The 22,929-nt window shown below is 42.2% G+C and overlaps 2 protein-coding genes across 4 annotated transcripts; both read right to left on the reverse strand.

The window, feature by feature from the left end:
• Positions 1 to 1,478: 1,478 nt before the first annotated feature.
• Positions 1,479 to 11,307, reverse strand: LOC100049419 (calmodulin-1). The gene is made up of 6 exons (XM_023952933.2): positions 11,117 to 11,307; positions 8,119 to 8,149; positions 5,311 to 5,454; positions 3,138 to 3,244; positions 2,913 to 3,048; positions 1,479 to 2,626 (listed from the first exon to the last, which is right to left on the reverse strand). Exons 1-6 carry the CDS (start codon positions 11,117 to 11,119, stop codon positions 2,598 to 2,600), a joined length of 450 nt encoding a protein of 149 aa, XP_023808701.1. The 5' UTR covers positions 11,120 to 11,307; the 3' UTR covers positions 1,479 to 2,597.
• Positions 11,308 to 13,916: 2,609 nt separating this feature from the next.
• On the reverse strand, positions 13,917 to 21,469 carry LOC101161360 (26S proteasome regulatory subunit 4). 3 transcript variants are annotated; one of them, XM_004083654.5, is made up of 11 exons: positions 21,368 to 21,469; positions 20,547 to 20,600; positions 18,955 to 19,051; positions 18,581 to 18,705; positions 18,300 to 18,485; positions 18,099 to 18,227; positions 16,673 to 16,769; positions 15,703 to 15,892; positions 15,344 to 15,495; positions 14,763 to 14,917; positions 13,917 to 14,182 (listed from the first exon to the last, which is right to left on the reverse strand). In XM_004083654.5, exons 1-11 carry the CDS (start codon positions 21,452 to 21,454, stop codon positions 14,048 to 14,050), a joined length of 1,407 nt encoding a protein of 468 aa, XP_004083702.2. In that variant the 5' UTR covers positions 21,455 to 21,469; the 3' UTR covers positions 13,917 to 14,047. The 3 variants fall into 3 exon arrangements, with proteins under 3 accessions (XP_004083702.2, XP_078798781.1, XP_078798782.1); XM_078942655.1 differs by having other exon boundaries at positions 21,189 to 21,386; XM_078942656.1 differs by having other exon boundaries at positions 21,249 to 21,368.
• Between the last annotated feature and the right edge of the window lie 1,460 nt (positions 21,470 to 22,929).

Here is a 22,929-nt window from a genome sequence, read left to right on the forward strand (position 1 = left end):
GATTTGCATTGGGTGGACTGACACCTGGCTGTGCAGAAGGATGATCATTTACTCGGCTTGACACTGTTTTGTGCATTATTAGCAGCTTTGTCTTTGATTGGCGGGTTGATAAATAGCTTCCAGGTCTGTTTACCTGCACGCTGAAAACAGAACCTACAAAGCGTACGTGAGTGTGGTTCAGAAAGCCTGGTGCGTTCTTAGGGTGCCCTCAGCCATGGAAGGTGGACATGTCCAGGATCTGTAAAAGGTGTGGGAAACGGACCCTCTAACCATCACCCTCAGGTTTACTCTGCCACTTAGGGTTTGATTAGATCGTGTTTTTCATGTATTCAGTCATTTTAAAACCTGGGAGTAGATTCAGGACTTGTGAAGTTTGCGACTTGTGAAAACAGAGTTTGCTAACTTGGCCCAGTTTGCAGCACATTTGTTCATTTAAGATCTAAGATATCTTAGAAGACCCCACCCTTACATTGACGTGTTCTCCCTACCATGACAAAGGTGGATAAAGGTGGAAAGATTTCATGTAATCCATGGACACCAGTGAAGATCACAAATCATTGAAGAAAAAAGGTTCAGAGCACTGTCTAGTGGGTCTAGATGACCCAACTCCCAATGTTAAAGTGCCAAGGATAGCGCAAGGGTTAGAATTGCATTCCTGAGTATATCTTTATTGGGAATCAATAAAGATATACTATCTTTTATAGGATTGGGAATCAGGAGCAGACATATGTACACAATATATATATATATATATATATATATATATATATGCACACAAATGTTCTTTTAGGCCACAAATTAGCATTCTATTAGTATTTTGTGATAAAAATGTACTTACACTAATTGTTTTGTGCACAGAAATTAGTATTTTGTGGTCACAGGTTATACTTTAATTAGTATTTTGTTCAAAAATTAGTGTTTTAGTATTTTCAATTCCTACTACTGATTTGTAGGTACAAAATATTAATTTGTGTAGACAGCTAATTCTGCTGGTTGATCACAATTTGTGCACACAAAAACAAATTATGGCACACAAAATTCCAATTTATGAGCACAAAATGCTAACTTGTTCCCACAAATTTTCTAACCAAATGCTTATTTGTTGCCATGAAAAACTAAATTGTGGCCACAAAATGCTAATTTGAGCTCACAAAAAAACGAACCCATGGCCACAAATGATTAATTTGAGGGTTAAATTTGTGTTCACGTTCTGGCCTCTAAAGCAGTTTTTCTTCAATGATTCAAACTCCCACTTAGTATCTTTTCCCCCTCTCCAGAAATCCCCAACATCCCCGTTTCAACATGATCCTGTTTCCTAGCAACCAGCCAGGTCGTCTTGAGAGGCACCAGAAATGTGTATTCATATCCAGGGATGAGTGAGCAAACACACTGCTTCCTCCACCAAACACCACCCACCTCCACCCCGCCTCGCTGCCCTGCCACAGCTTCATCCTCCCAACACCACCCGGACACATGGAGACGATTTGAATGATTTATTGTTGACACATTTGTCTAGTCGGTAAACAACATACAGACTTGTAATGGTGTCTTCATAGACCATTCTCACAATGCAGCAATAAGAAAAATGACATAAGACATGATAAAGTTTATGGTCTTTTATTTGAAAAAAAAAAAAAAAAAAAAAAAAAAAAAAAAAAAAAGACTAGCATGTACAGCTTGGAATGAATGTAAACTGAACTGGGATGAGGAGTAGCGGCGGCGGCGAGGGCAGCCGGTGTGTGAGCACAACCCCCCCACCCCCCCCCCCCCCTCGCCACGCTTCACCCCAGTTGAAAAAAACAGAAGAAAAGTGAAGGCCAGTGATTCTCTCTTGCAAGAAAAGAGGACACACAATCCATCTTAGCATAGAAAAAGAAAAGAGAAAGCTCACGGTAAGACTCTGAGTCCCCCCTCCCCCTTTGAGAGAGGGCAAACAATAATTAAGATCCAAATAACAAAAACAAACAAAAAAAAAACATGCCAAATGTTCTATTTTTGTACATTTTTTTTTCCTGTTTTTAACCTAGCATAAATTTAAGTCCCATTCCATCTCGAGTTAGAACTTGGTATTTTCTGTCATCCTAACAGCACAGGGTTCCTCCTCAAAATACAAAACAAAACAAAAAGAGGAACCAGCAGGACGGCTTTTGGTGATCAGAACGTTCTGGTCTGGGAGGGGGGCGGGGTTAGTGCTCTGGTCTCAAGCTGCATGCATGAAAAACAGAAAACAGAGGAAATGGCCAGCCCAGACATCAACTCCTAGCAAACGGAACTGGAAGGAGTTCGCTAAGTGCTTTAGCTTTACTCTGAAGGGTCCTGCTTTTATTTTGTCAAGTGATGGAGCTCAGCTGATCTGTTGGAGGACGGAGGGGGCGGGGCTGGATCACTAACCATCGTTTTCATGCAGACATTTTTGTACATGTTTTTTCTGCGTGGACAGTAGGAATTTTTTTTTATTATTTGAACATTCAATTATTTTCTGTACAGAAACAGTATGAATAAATGAAAATTTGTTTTTGAAGAGGTAAGTAAAACTTTTTTTTGTTTTTTTTTTGTTTCTTTTCTTCTAAGAGGGAGCAGGTGGGGGCAGGCGAGCTTCACTTTGCAGTCATCATCTGTACAAACTCTGTGGAGAGAAACAGGACAGTCAAGTCACTGAGGGGGGTTGCAGCCTCAGTTAGCTGATAGATGCTTTTATTTTGAAGTTTTTCCTTTAAAAAAAAAACAAGTAGAGAAGAAATGTCCTAATTACTGTCCTCTTTCCTGAATAACATCACATCAAAGCACAGCAACAAGCTAAAAAAAATGTCACTGAAGTAGGACACTTACAGGATTCCTCGCCTTCAGCGTGTTTTACAAAATAAAAGCTCCTGTAGAAATGTGTCGAGGAAAAGGAGGAAAGACAAAACTACCTTCATAGTTGACCTGTCCGTCTCCGTCGATGTCTGCTTCTCTGATCATTTCGTCCACCTCTTCATCCGTTAGCTTCTCCCCCAGGTTTGTCATGACGTGACGGAGCTCGGCGGCACTGATGTAGCCGTTTCCATCCTGGAGGACAGTTGGTGAAGGTTATTTAAAAAAAATAAAAAAAAAGGAGGGGGGGGGGGCATGTGGACGACCTTTTAAAGGTTTGCTACCTTATCGAATACTCTGAAAGCCTCGCGGATCTCCTCCTCACTGTCAGTGTCCTTCATTTTTCTGGCCATCATGGTCAGGAACTCCGGAAAGTCGATGGTTCCATTCCCTGAATGGGAGGGGGGCAGAGTTTAATCAACAAAAACTGCAATCACCTAAAAGCCGTCGGTGAGCCGCATTCTGCTGATGAAGAGGAGTCGGCCTAAAATATTAATTTGGAGCCTGGCCCCCCTCCCTAACCTCTCAGTGTTTGATGCATTTATTAGCACAGCGGTTGTGTAGGAGCCCTGGAAAAACTGTTAGGGGGAGGGGTTGGGATTCTCAGCCAGTCGTCCATAATGTAGATGTTGAATCCAGAATCCAGCCTGGACAATCCGCGTGACTCATGGTGGTCAGACACGGGGGCAGACGTAGGGCACGCCACTTCCTGTTGTCGTTTGATCCGGTAGCTGGATGCTGGCTTGGGTGGCGGCGGCGGCAGCTGCTGCTGTGCTGCTAAGGTCACATATGGGATGTGGAGGGATCAATATCCATGTAGCTGTTGTCAAAACAGGATTAGCAGCGGATCAGACTCTCCTGACAGCGGATGGATCTGAGGAGCTCAGCGCTGCAAGAGGGGAAACTGAGGCAACCAACAGACATTTACGCCCCCCACAAAAAAAAAGCAATAATAACAAAATAAATGAAAAACAACACTGACATCGATCCGTCAATTTCCATGAAGCACAGAGAAGGGGAGGAGTTTAGCAGATTATCCACGAGGTGAGATTGTGTGCAGATTAACCAATGAAAATGGCGACTGGGAGAGACGGATAAAGCCCAGCGGAGCAGGAGAGTTTGTGGGACAGAATGGGATGATGGGATGGGGAAAGATGGCGATCCTGTTGCCTGCGGTAACCGTCTAAAAGACTTGTTATCTAATGGAAAGAGACATTCAGCAGAAAAGGAGGCGACACATGCTGCTGCGAGGAGGAGGGACAGAAGAAAGAGAGGAAAGAGGCCAGATGGGAAGAGAAAGAAAATGGTGGGAGGTAAAAAAGACAGAGAGAAAAAGAGCTAGGAAGGAAGTGAGTGGGTGGAGGAGGAGAGAATGCAAGGAGGGAGGCGAGTGGGAGATGGTTACACATAACTACACAGGCTGAGGCGTCTCCACACGCATGCTCCTCTTTTCTCCCCCAGGAGCAGAAATTCAACGGCCCCAAACAGAGTTTCAGAGTTACGCAGCGATCGAGACTCTGGTTTGAGATCAAACCGAGGATCTTCTCTGCAGCAGCGGCTTCCCCGTTTGTTAATAAAGCTGGATTGAATGGGCCGGCTGATGCCATGGCCACTGATGTGGGTACTGGATGTGCAGAGTGCAGGAGGGGGGGGCTTATGTAACCACTTTTATTTTCCATTACTGGCTTCACTGCTGTCTGACCTAGATTGCATCAGCCGAAAGGAGGCAGAACAAGAGGAGGACGCCGAGTGTGGCGGTTGGGGAGCACTGAGGACATGTTAGCATAGCATGAAGGGGGGGGGGGGTTGCATTGATTTCTCTTGATCAATGTGGGCCCATTACAAATTCCTATGTGCCCAGAATGCACCGCTGGAAGGCCTCTTTGGCATCTTCTGGACCTCAAGGTCAGTCGGTTTAACTGATCTCTGCGTTTGTTCTCCTTCACTGGATCGCTGGGAACAGAAAACGACTCCACCGGTGACCAAACAGGAGGATGCGTCACGTGACCAAACAGAAGGATGCGTCACGTGACCAAACAGAAGGATGCGTCACGTGACCGAGCAGAAAGTTGGTGGAAACGTGGAAGGAGACGCTCCACGGCACTGTTGGAGGCTGAGGAGATGATGCAGTAATTGATGCTGTGCTAATCCTCGACCCATTTGCAACAATAGTTTTAACTCCAAACACACGCATGCGCCCCAACCCCCCACCCCCCACCCACCCCCCCACAACAACCGTCACGCCATTCAGCGGGTTTGGGAGCAAACCGTGTTGGAACTGGGCGGTTCTTACAACCCACAGTGAAGGGTGGAGGTCACCGTTGAATAAAAACAGGAGTATTAACTCAAATATTCTTCTCTCTCGTCATCGCCGTCTGTATCCGTGAAACCTACACAGTGCCAACGATTGACAGCTGTGTTGTTGGCATCAGTGGAAGAGCGCCCCCGGATACTGACCGTCAGCATCCACCTCATTGATCATGTCCTGCAGTTCTGCCTCTGTGGGGTTCTGGCCCAGCGACCTCATGACGGTGCCGAGCTCTTTGGTGGTGATGGTGCCGTCACCATCCTTATCAAATAAGGAGAAGGCCTCCTTGAACTCTGCAGATAGAAGCAAAAAAGAAGGTTGACGTCAGAACAACGCAGCCAATTGATGTCTGATCTGCACCAGAACATGGGTGGTGCTAAACAGAGACCCTCAGGCTTTAGGGGAAAAAAAAACATTTCCAGAACCTTTCCTTTCTGTCAACAGGTTTCTAGGATCATATAAAGACTTAACCCCATCGGAGGGGAAAGAGATGCTAAGAAATGGATTTAGAAGAATTGAATTAACAGCATGAGGTGAGTGACAGAAAAATCTGCAGCAGAAAAACACCCACAAGGCACCATCAGGGCCTCCATGCTAGGAAATCCACCAGCTCTGACTTTAATAAACAAACAACCTTTCAAAATAAAGGCTGGCAAGTGTGAAAATAAAAGATCTGAGACATTTTAAAGGACTAGTTTGAACAAATGAATGTAGTCGACGCTTTGGTCCAATTTCCAGCTTAAAGTTATTAGAGCATGTGATGGACTAGAGTCCTAATCGGGGTGTAATCTGCCTTCACCCAATGACACCCCCACCCACCCAATACAGGATGAAGCAGTTCTAGAAAATAGTGGAGCTTTAAGCAGGGATGTCAGCCTTCATCTTTCCTCCATGACAGAGGAATCATTTCTAGAGAGACTATGAAAAGCAAAGCTGAACAGCAACACCCCCGGCCAATGTAGGTGGGGGCATCAACGCTCCTCCCTTAATCTGATTTGCACTGGGCTAATAGACGAGTCTGATTAGCCACCTTTAACTGCTTCTGCACCACCCCTGTACAACACCCACGCCATGCGCTGACACCTGTGGAGGTGGCTTTGATTATTGGTCCTGTTCAGGCTGGGGGGTGGGGGGTGGGGGTGGACTCCCTCCAACGGCTGCCTCCTTAAAGACCCACTAAGATGAAAATTGTGTTTTTAACATGTACTTGTGGCGTTTTTCTGATAGAGGACACATATAAAGAAATTTCAGATTAAAACTGCATTTCTGAGTTTTTTCTGTTCAAACTGCTGTGAAAAAAATGCCGTTTGAAAAAGATCATATTTGTCATGTAAAAAACACGCACAAGCTCCCTGTGCCATGCTTTAAGCAACACGTGTCAAACTCAAGGCCCGGGGGCCACATAAGATGAAATGTGGACCGCGAGAGCATAAAAGTCTTTCTTAAAATAAAAAATAAAAAAATTGGTGTGTATTTTTATATATATAGGGAGAATCTGACTTGAAATATCGGATTGGGTAACTATACATTAGGACTTAAACACTGTCCAGATAACCTAACCTGACAGAATCAAATTTAAAAGGATTAATGCTAGAGTAACAAGCAAATATATGTTTTCTATGAAACTGTAATTGTCACTTTCAAAAGTTAGAATAAATAAATAAATGAATTATTTAACATTAAGGAGTAGTTACATTTATTTTTCATTACATATAGAAGTTATATCTGGCCCTTTTAGGACAACCACTATGCTGATGTGGCCCTCGCTGAAAATGAGTTTGACACCCCTGCTTTAAGCAGTGGGGTGGGGTTGTTCCACGCCTACAGTCCCACCCACAACTCAGGAAGATTTCTAGTGACATCCTGCCGCTCTGCAGAAACTATGTCCTTGAAAACTAAAGTTTTTTTTTTTTTTGGCCATGGTGCAGAGGTAGGGTGGTCGACCTCTGAATGGAATATTGAAGGCTTGATTCCCAACTTGCCCCCCCATATGTCCTTGGGCAAGACACTGAACCCCACCTTGCCTCTGGTGGAAGGTTGGCGCCAGTGTTTGACAGCGGTGTGTGAATGTGTGTGTGTGAAATATACAAGTATATGCCATTTACTATGTAACCCTTGTGCTCTGAACCTTTTTTCTTCAATGATTTGTGATCTTCACTGGTTTCCATGGATTCCATGAAATCTTTCCACCTTTGTCATGGTAGGGAGAACACGTCAATGTAAGGGTGGGTCATCTAAGATAGCACAAGGGTTAAAAGCAGCATAATATAATGAAAAGATCTCTGGGAACGCTTTAAAAATAAAGATCCAAAGATGATTGAACTGGGACTGACCCCAGAGAGACGTTAGGAACCCTTTTCAAATGTGACGGCGGTGTTTCCTTCCTGCTTGTGGGGTTTGACCATACCCACCTTCGATTCAAACAAAGGCGCTGAATGTGACGGCCAAACCACTCAACCGATTCTAAAAATTCAATTCTATCTGCTTATGAAAAACTCACATCAAAACTAAAAACAGTCGTACCCTCATAAGTAAAATAATTCATTCTTCAAAGAAAAATTAAAAAAGCAGTAAGTCAAAGATAAATTTGAATCAACTTTTCCTTTGAGAAAATTGAATCCTCACATTAGAATGGCATTAATCAGAATTTCACTCCTTAAACTGACTCACATTAAAACTCCTCCACTGATCCAAGATCTTTCCACCTGATAGAACACCACCCATCTTTTGCTTTTCGTGGTGGCGAGCTTTCTGCCCTTCATTTTTAGATTTCAGACTCTAAAAGGTCACGACCTCCACGGCGTAACCCTTCTCTTTATTGTTCTGCTTAACTTCTGGTGGTGTGGAAGAAGCCGTAATGACCTTCCGCACCTCGAGAAGTTCATTCAATAACAAAAAGGGGTGGGGGCTCATCCACTGGTAAACAATCCCACAAACAGCAGTAAAATAATTTTTACCTGCAATCTGCTCCTCTGTTAGTTGGTCAGCCTGTAAAAAAAAAAAAAAGAAGACCGTCAGCAAAACCTGTTTCCAAACAAGCCCGACATCGAAAACACACCAGGGTTGGTTATTGCATTCCTTCAAAGCCCCACCCAGCAGCCGCTACACAAAATTCAGGAGCTTCCCTGTCCACCGTCATCACCTCAGCTGGAGGATTCTCACTGGACTGCCACAATGCACCCTGGGTAACAATCCAAACTAATATTATTACCTAAATGGCTCAGTTTCTCTTAAGGAGAATCACACCGCCCTCGATTGCGTTAAGCTAAATGCCTGTTTCGTATTCAGTAATGCAATCAAACAATAAAGGAAGTACCAGTACTTCAGACATGTTTATTGCACTGGAAAGATAACAAGCTTAGTGGAAAAAGGATGGGAACCACCGACTGGATGAATGGTTTCATGATCATTACTCATCTTGGATACAAAGGCGGGCCGTCTCCTGCAACGCCACCAGGAGTGGCTTTATGGAGACACATCAGCGGTGGTCGCGGTTCAGTTTCCCTGCTGTCAGCTCAGTGACTCACACTTTCAATGACTTGGAACAAGCTCTGTACAAAGTAGTTTAAAAATATCTGTGAAAAAAAAACAACTTAGCTTTTCAAGCGCACACCTGGAGCGGGTACATCCGCCCACTGACATCCTCCCACTTCCAGACCACAACATAAAAATGGAGGCTCAGATCTGCACACAGGCCTCAGAGTGAGCTCCTCCTGCTTCATGCTTATCTGGATGCAGCCCAGCACACGTGAACACGACGGCCTGTGCATCCCGTGACTGCGCTGCCCCGACTCTCATGAGTCTGTCTGCAGGCTGGGCCATTTTTGGAAATCAAGCCAGCAAATTAAATATGTTGCATAAGGCCTAGATTAGTTCAGAGTGGATTTTCAAGTTCACCACACGAAAACAGTGAAGGCTGACCCCAAACAGAAAAGGCTCCTTTTGCAGCTGACTCAAGCTTTTCCTCGCCTTCGGTTATTCTCCCTGCACCTCCTGCCTCTCAAACCTTCCCCGTTTAGTGACTCAGTATGATGGATCCTCCTCTGGCTTGGACCCAACAAGTTTGGGCCTTCTAGTGCTTCAGCAGCACAGATGCAGGCTCATCTTTTCCCCTTGTAGCCGCCTGCTGCTACAGAGGGAACTCCCTGTGATTCACTGCTCCCAGCTTCAGTTCAAACAGCAGCTTGTAGCGTCGCGTGAAGCCGACTGTTGGACAGAGACGCCGATTCCCAGACAGGAGGCCTGAGCTCTTTGGCAGCCAGGAGGCTAATCGGGGGTGTATTTCGCTCTCACTTGACGACATATCCCTTTAAACGAGTCTTCCCCTGTTCACGCTTATTTTAATGAGTAAAAGGATCCCCAGATGAGGACGATCTTCTCATTTAACAGCATTTTATCAATGTTTAATGGGCTTTCTTTGTTTTTTCCTGCTGATTTGACACCCAAACCTTTGGTTTGGTCGCTAAGGGGAAAAAGGTGAGAAACCGGGAAACCTGCTTCCTCACTGTGGGGGCTCTGCAGATTGTTGCACGCCTTGTTCTCCTTCTGAGGGCTTTGGGGTAAACCATCGCAGTGTCCAAGGCCACTCCACCATATGGCTGCAGCTGGTGGTGGTGGTACGCCACATCCACTGAAGATTTTTATCTAAAGCGTTGCCTCCGAGCGTATTCATTATTCAGCTTCGGGCGGATCAGATGTGCTTCCATTTACTAAACAGGCATCAGCAAGACAAGAGCGGGACCGGCATCCAGGGTGCTCCCGTCACTTACATGATACTTCCACATCAATTGGAGGCGCCAATCTGAGTGGACCCATTGCAGCAGATAAGGAGTTTACAGCTTCTATATCTGTTTTTTTTTAAAGGAACGTGTGCAAAGCCACAACAGTTCAACGTAACACTCCAATTACTGCGCTGCAACCTGAAACTGAATAGTTTGATACCATATGAGGGATATCAGATGGCGACATGGGGGGGGGGGGGGGGGGGGGGGGGGGGTGTAAGACTGCAGGGGCTTGACCATCTCTGCACACAAGATCACAAATGTCTACAAATACATAATTTTCTGTTGGGGGGGGTGATGTGTCGTCTACAGGCAGGATTTAACTGTGCTAAAAAAATATGAGAAAGGCTTCTTGGATAAACTAACACTGGTGCTGCATTTGCATAACATCGAACATTTGCAAAGAGGCAACCAAATCAGCCCACATAACACACATAGATAAACCAGCCCCTGATAAACTCAAGCCAGGCTGCACGGACAGGCGTCCCGTCCCCGCCTCCTGGAGCCCGCACGGCTGCCGGGAGACTCGGAGCAGCCTTCCCTTCCGGGACAGAAATGGTCCGCTTCCGCTGCGGAACCGCTCGAACAGGAGGGGGGCTAGAATGGTGCAAGCCCCACCAATGGGGAACCCAAACGCCGGAAAGCCTCCCGCCACGCACGTGCGTGTTTCTAGACAAAAAAAGCAGAGAAAAAGGGGGGGAAAAAAACCCGGACGTTCCCTCCAGCTACCACCCATGCTTCCCGCCACGCCTGCGTCTTTTCAGAAACCCAGAATGATGCAGTAATAACCCAAAATAGCTTGCTAGCCTCTCTGGGTCCAGGTTTTAAATTCTAGCCGCGACTTGCAGCCGTGAAGCAGCTACCTGATCCCCTGTAGCCGTTCAGCCAACAAGATTGACAATTTACCACGAATTTTGTTCAAGAAATTGTTTAAATGAACAAAACTATCATAAAAGGAGAATATAACCGCCACGTTAATAAAACACCACCTCGCGGGCTGTTTTCCGTCTCGTGCCTGCCCAGTATATATGTGGAATCAATGGAACAGCAGAGATACCGACATTTCAGCAGCAGAAGAAGAAATAAGCTCCGGTGGGTTTTGTCCCCTTTATGAACACAGTCCAATAAATACAACATTAGCAGGTTTCTACGAGGAATGAACGGCCATACGTACCATCTCAGACGGGTTCTGTGCTTGCTGGTCTGTTCGGGCAAACGGTGTTCGCTCGGTCCTTAGATGGAGCTCCACTGGTCGGTTTGGAGTGTGTATATCGGCGGTGGCAGGCAGCGGGAATCGTCTGTATCCCTCCGCCACGCTAGCACTTATCACTCACTTCCTCATTTCAGGTGCCGAGACGTTGCAGCAGGACGGCCTGTAGCTCACGCATAGATGAGCACACGTCTGCACTGCAGGACTTGGGGATTGGAATGCTATAAATTATTGATCATGTTGTTTGAAAAGAGTTTATATTATCAACTCCAACAAAAAGATTGATTGTTTGAGGTTCTCACCATTCCAATTTCACAATAAAACCATTTTAAAGTAGTATACTTAACAATAACATCGCATTTTGCTTGAATTTTCTGTTATCTGTTTTACATTATATTAAAGGTCTCCAGTATATTTAAGGACTAATTAAAAAAGCGCATAAAAAGCATCATTATTAAACTATTCATTAGAGTAAACATAATTTCATATGTAAACTGATATATTGCTTTGATTTGTTTGTATGTGTAAAAAGAATGGATGGCTAATGATGGCAATTTAAAAAGTAAACTGTTTGCTTTTAGATTAAAATTAAGTTTAAAATGAGATAATCCTGGAGGTAAAACAATAAACCATTTAGAAGGACACGTTTATATTAAGTTTTTCATAAGGAAGTCCAGTTTCCTGGAAAAAGGGATTATTTTACTCGCGGAAGGATATATCAAGTTGAGGAAGCCAGGCACACACACAGGCGGGATTGTGATGCCCGTATGAGATGGCGCTTCTGATTGGTCACTGCGGACCTGCAATATTATGCTGAATGTGTCGAGCGCGGTAATTGGCTACACTGGACCTGCAATGCACCAGGCTGTGGTAACTGGTGGAAACGAAATATATAAATTCATGGAGTTTATAGTCAACAATCTTTTAGCGCCGCGCTCAAACACGCATGTTCACTTCAACATGTTTATTTATTAGATTTGCCAAGACGAAGGGGAATGTGACAGGCGCATGGCGAATGTTTGATAGGCTCGATAAGGGAGGTGCGCACATTTACTATTGGCCACCATGAGGTTGGTTATGTTGGCGTCGACTAGAAAAAGGGGAGCTGACTTTACTTATACATCATTTTTATGGGTTTATTTACTTATATTAGCAGCCTATGACTATGACAGTTAAATCGCAGGATATCGGGACTGACATCATGACAACGCAGAATTTGGCGTGAAAAGTGTCACAAATTAGTCCTCAAAAGCACGCAGGTTTGTAAAACTGACGAAAGCGCCACCCAGTGGACAAAACTGGAACCTGTGACTAAATAGTAAAAGCTTTTTTCTAAAAATAAAATAATATATATATATATATATATATATATATATATATATATATATATATATATATTCTTTTAAATACTTTTAGTGAAATATCAGGTTTTAAAACCATCATTCAAAACATTTTAAAAATACACATATATTTTTATTTTTACAAAAATACATCACTAGCATTTTTGCAAATGAAAGTAAGACACTTAGGGAAAAAAAGGTTGTTTTTTTTTTTAAAAAGGTAAAATAAGAAAAATAAATAAACAAAAGAGAGAGAAATAAAATTATATTAAATGGAAAGAAATGTTTTCAGAGCAAACAAATGAAAAAGCAAACAAGGCAAATAACCGAATAAAGAGTTAAAGGAATGCAAGCGCTGTTGGCTCACAGCAAGTGAAACAGAACACCAATGGGGGACCTTTCAGTGTGAAGTTTGCATGTTCTCCCCGTGCATGTATGGGCTTCCTCCTACCGTCCAACAAACATGCTTCATAGGTTAACTGGTTACTCTAAATTGTCCATAGGTGCGAGTGTGAGAGTGCATGGGTTGGTCGTGGCCCTGCGACAGGCTGTCCAGAGCCGACCCTGCCTTCACACACACACGAGTGACCGGTTAGGCTCCAGTGACCCTGAAAGGAACTAAACGGGTTTAGAAGATGAATGAATGAAAAAAAAAAAGAAAGATTTATAAAAAGGAAAAAAAAAAGGCATGCTGAATTTAAGATAGTGCCAAAAATTACGTAAAAAACTTAATGCAGCACCGTCTTCTCTTTCCTCTGTAGCTTATCACAAAAGAAACCTATCAGTTTGAGACTCCTAACATTTTCCTGCAGACATTTAATGATTATTTGACCCCAATATTTCCCTTTTCTCCTAAATCTATTAAAGTCAAGAGCTGCTTTACAGAGACCAGTCCTCGTGCTCCAACTGTCCTTTAATCCTAATTTTTCATGATCAAATGAAGCGTTTTCTGCAGATTTACTGCGATGCATGAGCTGGGCTTCTGATGTGTAACTGATTTAATACTTGGGAGGTTTTAAAGCGCTGCAGTACAGCAGCTTCATCTGTTTTTTCACTCGGTCACAGCCCTGCTGCATGGGGGCCACTTTCTGCTGACTTACACGCGGTTCCACATCACCAGTAATTACATCAACGCTGCCAATCTCCTAATATACGACTGCAGCAGCAGCAGCTCGGCTGCATCTGCACTCGCAGGCTTGACTTTCAACAAAAGAAGAAATGATAAAAAAAAGTTAGAATGGGATTATTTCATTTCTGTCAGTGTTTCTAAAAATGTCCCTAAAGGAAAATGGAATCAGTTACTTTCCTTTGAGTTAACACATTAGTGTAAGTATTAACGCTGACATGAGGAAGCTGTCCTCCACGTATTTAAGAATCATTTCTTCTAAAAACAAACATTTATTAACAAATTTACCACAATGGGAGATATTTTGAATTTTTATTGACTGTTTTAACACATAACGGTAACAGAAGGGGATTTTCCAGACACGACATGCGCAAAATATATCAAAACTCAGTGGGTGGTCGATGCTGCTGCATCGGAGGGGGTTGGGGATTACAGGTAAAGCCCCTCGGGCGTGCCCTCCTGCTTCTTGTACAGGACGTTCTCCTTGGATTTCTTGAAATCTTCGTTGGTGACTTTCATGCGGCGCTCCCGCAGAGCCATGAGGCCTGCTTCTGTGCAGATGGCCTGAAGGGGTTAAAAGAAGAGACGGTCGATTTCAAAATGATGGCAAACCTTATTTCTATTTGGGAAAGTGAAGTATTTCCTATTAATTAAAAAAATAAATCTCCAGTTGAACTTCTGCAGAAAAAATGAGTGTTTTTCAGTTAGCGTCCACAAGAGGGCAGCAAACTAGACTTATAAACATACAGACACACTCCCACAATAATGGTGTTATGGTTTTTTTTTTGTTTTTTACTTGTTCTTGTTGCGTTTTTCTTACGACGGAACACATAAAAAAAAAAGAAAAATACATCTATGTACGTCTTTGTCTTTCCTCGTCTGAGCTAGCAAACCTATACTGCTTGATAGCTTCAATATTACTCGCCACTTTTTTTTATTTTAGCTAAAAACGGCATAATCATGATTTAAAGACCACTGGGAATGTTTTAACAACGGTCCAAAAGATGTTTGAGTTGAACTTTAAAAACAACCATTTTTAAGAATGAAAAGTCTGTACTCTTGTTTTTTGCTGACATAAGTATATTAAAAAAAAAGGTTTTTCTACAGCTAGATCGATGTGTTGAGAAGGGAATCTTCTCTTCACCTTAATATCTGCTCCTGATAGGTCGTCCTTTGCCAGAATCAGATCATCCAGGGTGACATCATCAGCCACAGTCATCCGACTGGTGTGGATCTGGAAGATTCTTCTTTTGGTTTTCTCGTCTGGCAACGGGAACTCGATTTTCCGATCGATCCGCCCTGAGCAGCAGAGTCAACGGGAAAAAAAAAACAACTGATGACATTCTCTCCGGTTCAGACAGTGAAGCTGATAAATGAAGTCGAGTGAGTTCACTTTATTCTAGAGAGGAGGTTTCTGGCAGGATTTGTCTGCGTATTGATCGTCTGACGCTGCATCTGCTTCAAACTGTGCTGGTAAAATGAATGACATGTTCCTGTCTAAAGGAACAATACTGAAAAAAGCTGAGAGGAAATTGTTTTGCAGTGTGTAAAGGTTAAAGCCACATAGATCTCATAAATATTCTGGTCCAAAGGCAGACTTTTCCATTTCCACTGCCTGCCATGACTCAGCAGCTGTTTCCTCTGATTTACAGCACTGCAGGCGAGCTCAGAGTCAGACTCGGAGGCGGATCCTGCAGGATCCGAGTCGACCGGAGAGCCACTGACCGGGTCTGATGAGGGCCGGGTCCAGAGTCTCTATGCGATTGGTGGCCATTATGACTTTGACGTCCCCCCGCGAGTCGAAGCCGTCCAGCTGGTTGAGCAGCTCCAGCATGGTCCTCTGGATCTCCCGCTCTCCTCCGGAGTTGGAGTCGTACCTGCAGGAGGCAGACCAGGTTTTATGGCAGCAGTTTGCAGGAGAACATTCCTTCATTTTTGGATCGTTCTGAAACCACATCCGTCAAAACAACCAAATTTGTTTAACTCTTAAACAAATAATAATAACAGGAAACATCCTCGCTGTTGGGATTTTATGTCAGGATGACGGTAATCTCCGCCCCTCTGAGGACTTCTCCACGCTCTACCTCTTGGTGCCAATGGCGTCGATCTCGTCGATGAAGACGATGGAGGGGGCGTGCTCCTCCGCCACCCTGAAGAGCTCGCGCACCAGTTTGGGCCCGTCTCCCAGGTACTTCTGGATCAGCTCTGAGCCCACCACACGCAGAAAAGTGGCCGACGTCTGGTTGGCGACTGCCTTGGCGAGCAGCGTCTTACCTGGAAAACCAAAGAGAGGAAAAGTCTTCAGGACTCATTCTGATGAAAATTCTGTTTTTAACATTTTGTTAAAGTGGACATATATATATATATATATATAAAAAACTTAAAATTAAAACTGCTTTTCTGAGTATTTCTATATTCAAATAATTGTGAATCAGGAGCAGACGAAAAAAATGGCACCTGAAAAAGATCATATTTGCGATATAGAAAATACGCTGGGCGGGTCACAAGCTCTTAGAAAAGGGGGCGGGGCTGCTCAAAGGTCAATCATCTCCGCCCACAACTCAGAGGTGAATTACTAATGAACTTCTGCTGCTCTGCAGAAACTGTTCTAAAAAACAACGCAGGTTTTTTTTGATTTTGGCTAAAAGCTGCATCACAATAATTAAAAGACCACTGGGAACACTTTGACATTAGATCTAAAGATGATCGGAGTGGGACTTCCAAACGTGATCGGTCCTGAAGTTTTCTATTGTCTCCTGCACAACTTCCCCCTCAGACTGATCCTGTTGCTGTTTTTATTTACTCTGATTATGGCTTGATTGATTCAAAAGGATGTAAAAATGCAAAGAACATGTGTGAACCAAAGGATCCCTGCAGCCTCATAAATACTAAAAATGTTTTTGTTTATTTTTAAATAAGTTAAATGATAATTAAAAACCGCAACAGCTACTGTCACTGAGAGTGGAAACACTGAGGGAACATTTAATGACGGTGATAAACTCACACCTTCACTGATGGTACTTTGCTGCTTAACCGTCTGTACAAGGAACTCACCTGTGCCGGGGGGTCCGTATAAGATCACCCCCTTGGGGGGTTTGATGCCCATCTCCTCGTAATACTCCGGGTGGGTGAGGGGTAGCTCCACCGACTCCTGTTGAAGCCCAAACACAGGAACATCAGTGGGACGGTTCCGGGTGTGGATCTCCCGATCAGATCTTTTTGGGCCTGATCTGATCCATAGTGTTTTGACTTTTGCAACATGTTTAAAAAAACAATAACAAGTTTAATCAACACGTCTAGGTTTTCCTTTATGAACCTTCTTCATCATTTCACACTTCAACAGTGACTTCTGTGATGTCGCTTCAACAACAATCAGTAAAAATAGTACAACTACAAAAAAAAGTAACTATTAAGGTTGGTGTTTGCATTTAGACAAACTGATCAATACTAGCTGTCAGTATCAAATGTTTATTTAAACTTTCATTAAGCCTAAAGGCCCGTTCACACCGGGACGAATTTCGCGCGCGATCTTCGCCAACGTTTAACGCCTCGTGACTAAACAAAGGGCACCAATGAGAGTGTGCACACCGACGCGAAAAAACGCCAAGCGTCAAAGCGTCAAAAAAAAAAACGCCTCGGGTTCGTTTCTTTTTGACGCCTCGCGTCGAAATCTATTCGACCAATGAGAATGGCGCCTTTGCACACGTGTCTGGAGCTTCTGAAGTTACAGTAAAACACAACTTGGGGGCGCTCAAACACAAAACTGCCCTGCTGAGCACACATACCAGCGAAGAAGATAGACGCCAAGTAGCGTCTACACTGCCGCGAAGCAATAATGATGGACATTCTAAAATATCCCTGAACCAAGCACCAGTTGGAGCTATTGGTGCTTGAAATATTCATGTTTTCTTTGTATGATTCTGACAAGCGCGTAAATACTTGCTCTCTTCTTCTGAGGGAAAAGCGACTTTAATAAGCGTAAAGTTGTGCAGCGCCACCTTGTGTACGGGAGTATTTCTGTTTACATTAAGCGCCATCTAATGTCAGGGAATGAAATTGCATGGTCGCTCGGCTCATCGTCAGCGAAAATCGCCTGGGTGTGAACACAAAAAAGTGGCGAAAAACGCTGGCGAATAATGCCTGGCGAATATTCGTCCCGGTGTGTACGGGCCTTCAAAGTCTGAATCTGTGACTGTCAACCTAACTTTACCCAACTGTTTTGGGCACCTCTTGCTCAGACTACAGCTGTGTTCTGCTGCATTCATGATCCGTTCAGGATTAGCAGACTTCTAGCAGAATATTTCTCAGTAATAAGAGGCCTGAAATATGATCATAACAAGAATAAAATATATATCTAATCCCTGATCGGGAAACAAAAACCGTTTCTAATTGAGTCTGAAACTGTGTGATCTGGGCTGATTTACCACGATCGGACCGGGACATCTCTAGTTTCGGGTTCTGTTCACAGACGCGGATGTACCTTAATTTCCTGGATCTGGTTATCCAGTCCTCCTATGTCCGCGTAGGTTTCCTGTGGGGCTTTCTCCACCTTCATCACGGTCACCAACGGGTCGGTGTCGTCCATCAGAACTCCGATCACAGCGTGTACCTGAGACAATCAAACCACTTTAAAACTGCCCTTATTTGTGTTCCTTCTTTTTGCTCTTGTCAATAAAGTTACCTTGTGGTTGAGCAGGACCGAACAGCCGGGCTCCAGCAGATCTTTATCGACAAAGGACAAGATGCTGACGTAGTGCTCAGATCCCACCGAGGTGGAGACGATGGCGTGGTTGTCGTCTATGATTTCCTCCAGAGTGCCGACAGACATGGGGGTTCCCCGCAGGTCGTCCACCTTTGACCTCTCCTCCTGTTCTCAGAAAAAAACAAAAAGCAAAAGCTGGTATTTCTCTACAGCACGACGCAGCAGAGTGGGAGCCGTCGTGCTCAAAGGAGAAGGCAGACCTCCTGCTTCTCCTCTAAGGGCTTCATCTGCTCTTGGTTCCTGATGAACTCCTCCTCCATCAACAGGTAGTCTTTGATGCGCTCCTGCTTTAGCAGCTTCAGGCGGCACTGGGTGTGAGGCGTTACTGAGAGTTGCAAACATACATGAAAAATGTCAGCAGCACATAAAAACGACACAACTTCGTTTAAACTCTAGATTTCATCTTAAAGCAGTGAATCAAGAGGAACGGCGCTCATACAGGAATGTTTCCACGAGCAACCAACCTCAACTAGCATGTGTGGTCAAAGTTCTCTCTAGTTCCACAAGTTTATTTCAAATAACTATTCTAAAAATAAAAACCACAGACAAAGCTGCTTTTAGCTTCCTTCCTTACTCAGTGGTAGTTTGCTTGCAGCATCAGGCCCTTTAGTCTTCTTCTTTCTCTTTCCAACTCTGGTTGGAATTGGAGGCTCGTATTTCTTTTTCTTATCCTTTAATGAATGAAAGAAAGAAAGAAACAAACAAAGACTGGTTATATTCTCTCATCCTGTAATAACAACAAACAATAAAGAATAAATCAGATTGAATTTAGAAGCCTGCGATTCATTTTGATCAAATTAGGATTTATTTTTCTTTTTTTTTAGTCCAAAAATAACTGACTAGTCAGATGATTGAAACAAAATATGGCAAACACTTTGTCATTTCGACTAGGCCTACAGTACAGACACAGTCACAAAAACCAGAGAAAAACAATATAGACATATCAATTTAAAACTTGTATTTTGCTTTAATTTTAACATTTAGATGTATTTAAAGTTCCTGTACGCCTGCTTCCTTTTCAAGACCCACGCCGATGAAAACTGTGTTTTTGGTGCTTTTCCTGTGACATTTTTCTGATAAAGGAATCATATAAAGAAAATTAAGTTCAAAATTACATTTCTGAGTATTTCTTCATTAATATTGTTGTGAATTAATGTCAATATAAAAGATCATAGGTGCGACGTCGAAAATACGTTGGGCAGGCAACGATCTCCCTGCTTTGAGCTCTTAGCAACAGGGAGGGGAAGGGGGGCGGGGTTGCTCCACACCAACTCAAAGGGGAATCTTTAATGTTAACTGTTGGTCTGGAGAAACTGTCTTAGAAGGAGTTTTTACATTTTTGTATAATCCTAATTAAAAGACCACTGGGAAGACTTTTAAAATAGATTAAAAATAATACAAAATGATTGGAACAGGACTTTAATTGGAGTCACATGATCATTTAGCCTCAAACTCCAACCAAAGAGCAGTTTGAAAAGTTGCTCTCAGTAGATTTCCAGGATCCAAGAGCTTTAAAGGTCAGATTCAATGAACAAAGAGTTACAGTTTCTTTTTGTCAAAATTCTAACCTTTACTCCTGCTGCAACAAAATGATTGAAGTGTTTTCTGTCTCTTAAAAATGGGCTCTTCAGCATTCTCACTTTACTTTTGCACTCGGAATATTTTCAAAACTGTCAAGTTAATGCAAAGAAAATGAAATGACATTTAAAGGATGCAGATATGATACAAAACAAATGCAAAAATATGTATTCTGTTTCAGAAAGGACTGATTTTCCTCAGTTGTCAAGCTTTTGATTAAAATTTTGTACGTTTTTTCTCTGGATGGTTACCTAGAGGTGTTGGATTTTGTCTCGTATCTTTTGAAGGATACATACAAGTGGTGTAACACAGGACTTTCAAGAGGGGCAGGGCATTTTAGACTGATTTGTTTCTTACAGACTCATCTTGTCTGTTTAATGTCCCTGAAAGTTTTATTTTCTCTTAAACAGCTATACTGAAATGAGCACTTATCTTTTTATTCTCTTGTGCTCTGAAGAAAAGCCAATATGTGTCCAAAATATCCCAATTATGTGATTTTGTTGTCATTTTTTTGAAAACATTGCAGGGTATCAACCCCTTAGATTTTTTTTCTTTTCCTGTTGAAATAATGATCATCAGCGATCTCACCTTGTCATCCTTCTTTCCACCTCCTGGGCCGTGGCCTCCGCTCTGACTTTGACCCTTGGAAAACATTAAACATCAATTAATAAATCAGAGAAATAATAAATTAAATGTCCTTCTGCCTATGTCAGGGTTCCAACAGGTTTTCACACATACATTTTTAGACTTCTTAAAGCTTTTAAGGCCCTTAAAGCAGAATTTAGTATCCAATTCATCACCGTACAGACAAAATATGAAGTCAGCCTTGGACACTTTAAAAAAATGAACTTGAAAAGAAGGTCACGAGCCTGCAGTCAAATGATTCGATTTGTTGCTTTCATACAGTTACGAAAAAATACAGTAAACAGACTTAATCCATGATCTAAGACCATCAGCACTGTAACATTTAAAAAATGATTTTCGAATATTATTGTCGATTATTAAAATGTTAGGTTAATAGATTAAAAACTACTATGACTCAGACGTATTTCTGTTTCCTGCATACTACTGTAAATTCGAAAGACAAAAGGTTTACTTTACAAAAGTCTGATCAGAGAAAAGTTATCAGTACTAAGAATGTTTCTTTAAAAAAAATAATCATAAAAAGGCGAACACAACCAAGAAACCAAACCTCGTTAGCCCTCGGCTAGTAGTACTAGCGATACGGACCTTTTTCTTGTTTTTCTTTTAACTTCTCGTAATAAACCCCGGGGGTCAAACAAAAACTACCTTTATATCAAATATTTTCCTTTACATCACTATTTGTGCAATATTTTTGCAAAAACGGAAATAAAACGCTGTGTAAATAAATGGAAACAAGCCGAAGACAAAACTGCTTGCTCACGTACCATTGTTGCTTGTCGCGGAAATGTGACGTCAAAGCTACGGCAACAGTTTAGGACAAAAGAGCTCTGAGTAAAAACGGCAGTTACCATCTCGTCTCTTTGAAAATACATTTTTCAAACCTTCGAACTGTAATACATTACAGTTTGCGTTTGTTTTTGAAAAGTAATCATTTACTTTACAAGATTAATCGTTTACAATTGTAATGTGTTGCTTAATTCTTGTATTACTTTCTGAATTATTTGCTAATTTCTGCAAAAGTAGAACATTGCCTAATAAAGTTTTTTTTAAAAGGAAAAAAACTAGTCCAATATTGCCTATTTGACTTTTAGAAATAGCTGTTGTTGTTATTATTACCATTACAACTATTACCATTGATCTATAACTAATTCAATCATCATTGTAACTCTGTTCCAATTGTTTAGCATTTATTGTATTTATTTATTAATTTTATTGTTGTTGTTTCTTGTCCAGGGCTCCCTTGAAGAAGAAATTTTAAATCTCAACCCGGTGGTTAAATAAAGGTAAAAAAAAAAAAAACTACTGTTATTATCTATAAGTGGGTATCATATAGATTTTATTTCAAGTATTAAGATGTTTGAAAAAAACTGTTGAAAAAAATCCATTTATCTTAAAACAATCACACGTTCCACAAACATATTTGAAAATTACATGCAAAACAATCTGAGAGTTTTTCTTCTCATATTTTTATTTTGTTTGTTTTGGAATTTATTTAAATGTGGCAGGTGGAGGGCCAAAAATGATTCCACCTGTGTGCAGCAGCTGCTCACCTGCAGAGAGTTTATAAAAGTGATTTCCCTCTGTCAGTGTGAGAGTTCAGTGTTTCCTATGTCAGAGTCCTGTGATTATATGTTTTCATTTAATTTTGTTTGTTTTCTGGTGGCTTCCCTCAGCAGCAATTTGGAAAAAAACCATAATGCCACATAAATATACCCTGAAAGTAGTTTTTCCAGGAACACATGTACTTGTTAGTATTCCTAAGTTCTCATGTTTAGGTCTGTTCTATGTTATGTGTAATATGCCTGTTACTAAATAAAAGATATGCTTTATTAACAAGGTGTTTTTTTATTGTATTTATAAGAGATGTCTTTTTTTTTAAAAGATCTTCATAGCAAACTACCTCCTAACTAGTGACAGCTTTTTCTGTTTGACATACTTTGAAAAACCTAGCAGGAAAACAAAATACTTGGGTAATGTTAAACAACAATAAAGGAAAATGACCATTTTATTTAAAGAATACTAAAAATTAAAGTGTAGGCCATGGTTTTGTGTGTGTGTTTATCAGTTCCAAGTCTGGATAAATGCAGAGGTTTGTGTTATGAAGGGGATTGTTGGAAATCATAAAATCAAACATATGAATCACAAACAGAACTTTCACGGTGGATGGGTTGTGACCTGGGTTACGAACCGCCAACGGGGATGTTGACCCACATGGTGTTTGTCAAAAAAAGAGAGCAAGACTGAGGATAGTTTGAAGTTGTTTTCATGGTGTAGATGAGAGGGACAGAGGCGTTTGCTAAACTTGCTCTACAACAGGGGTGGCGAA

Source organism: Oryzias latipes, chromosome 24 (assembly GCF_053564925.1).
Source record: "Oryzias latipes strain Hd-rR chromosome 24, Olatipes_Hd-rR_3.1".
In the NCBI taxonomy this organism is placed as follows: Eukaryota; Metazoa; Chordata; class Actinopteri; order Beloniformes; family Adrianichthyidae; genus Oryzias; species Oryzias latipes.

What these genes read in the sequence shown, in the direction of transcription:
- LOC100049419 (XM_023952933.2), bottom strand. An exon ending in CAATGAGGTGGATGCTGACG is followed by an intron (nt 3,245 to 5,310) that starts GTCAGTATCCGG and finishes CCTCCCATTCAG; the next exon opens with GGAATGGAACCATCGACTTT. An exon ending in CTTTCAGAGTATTCGATAAG is followed by an intron (nt 3,049 to 3,137) that starts GTAGCAAACCTT and finishes ACTGTCCTCCAG; the next exon opens with GATGGAAACGGCTACATCAG.
- LOC101161360 (XM_004083654.5), bottom strand. Translation starts at nt 21,454, where the DNA reads ATGGTAACTGCCGTTTTTACTCAGAGCTCTTTTGTCCTAAACTGTTGC. An exon ending in ACCAGATCCAGGAAATTAAG is followed by an intron (nt 16,770 to 18,098) that starts GTACATCCGCGT and finishes GGGCTTCAACAG; the next exon opens with GAGTCGGTGGAGCTACCCCT. An exon ending in ATACGGACCCCCCGGCACAG is followed by an intron (nt 15,893 to 16,672) that starts GTGAGTTCCTTG and finishes TTGGTTTTCCAG; the next exon opens with GTAAGACGCTGCTCGCCAAG.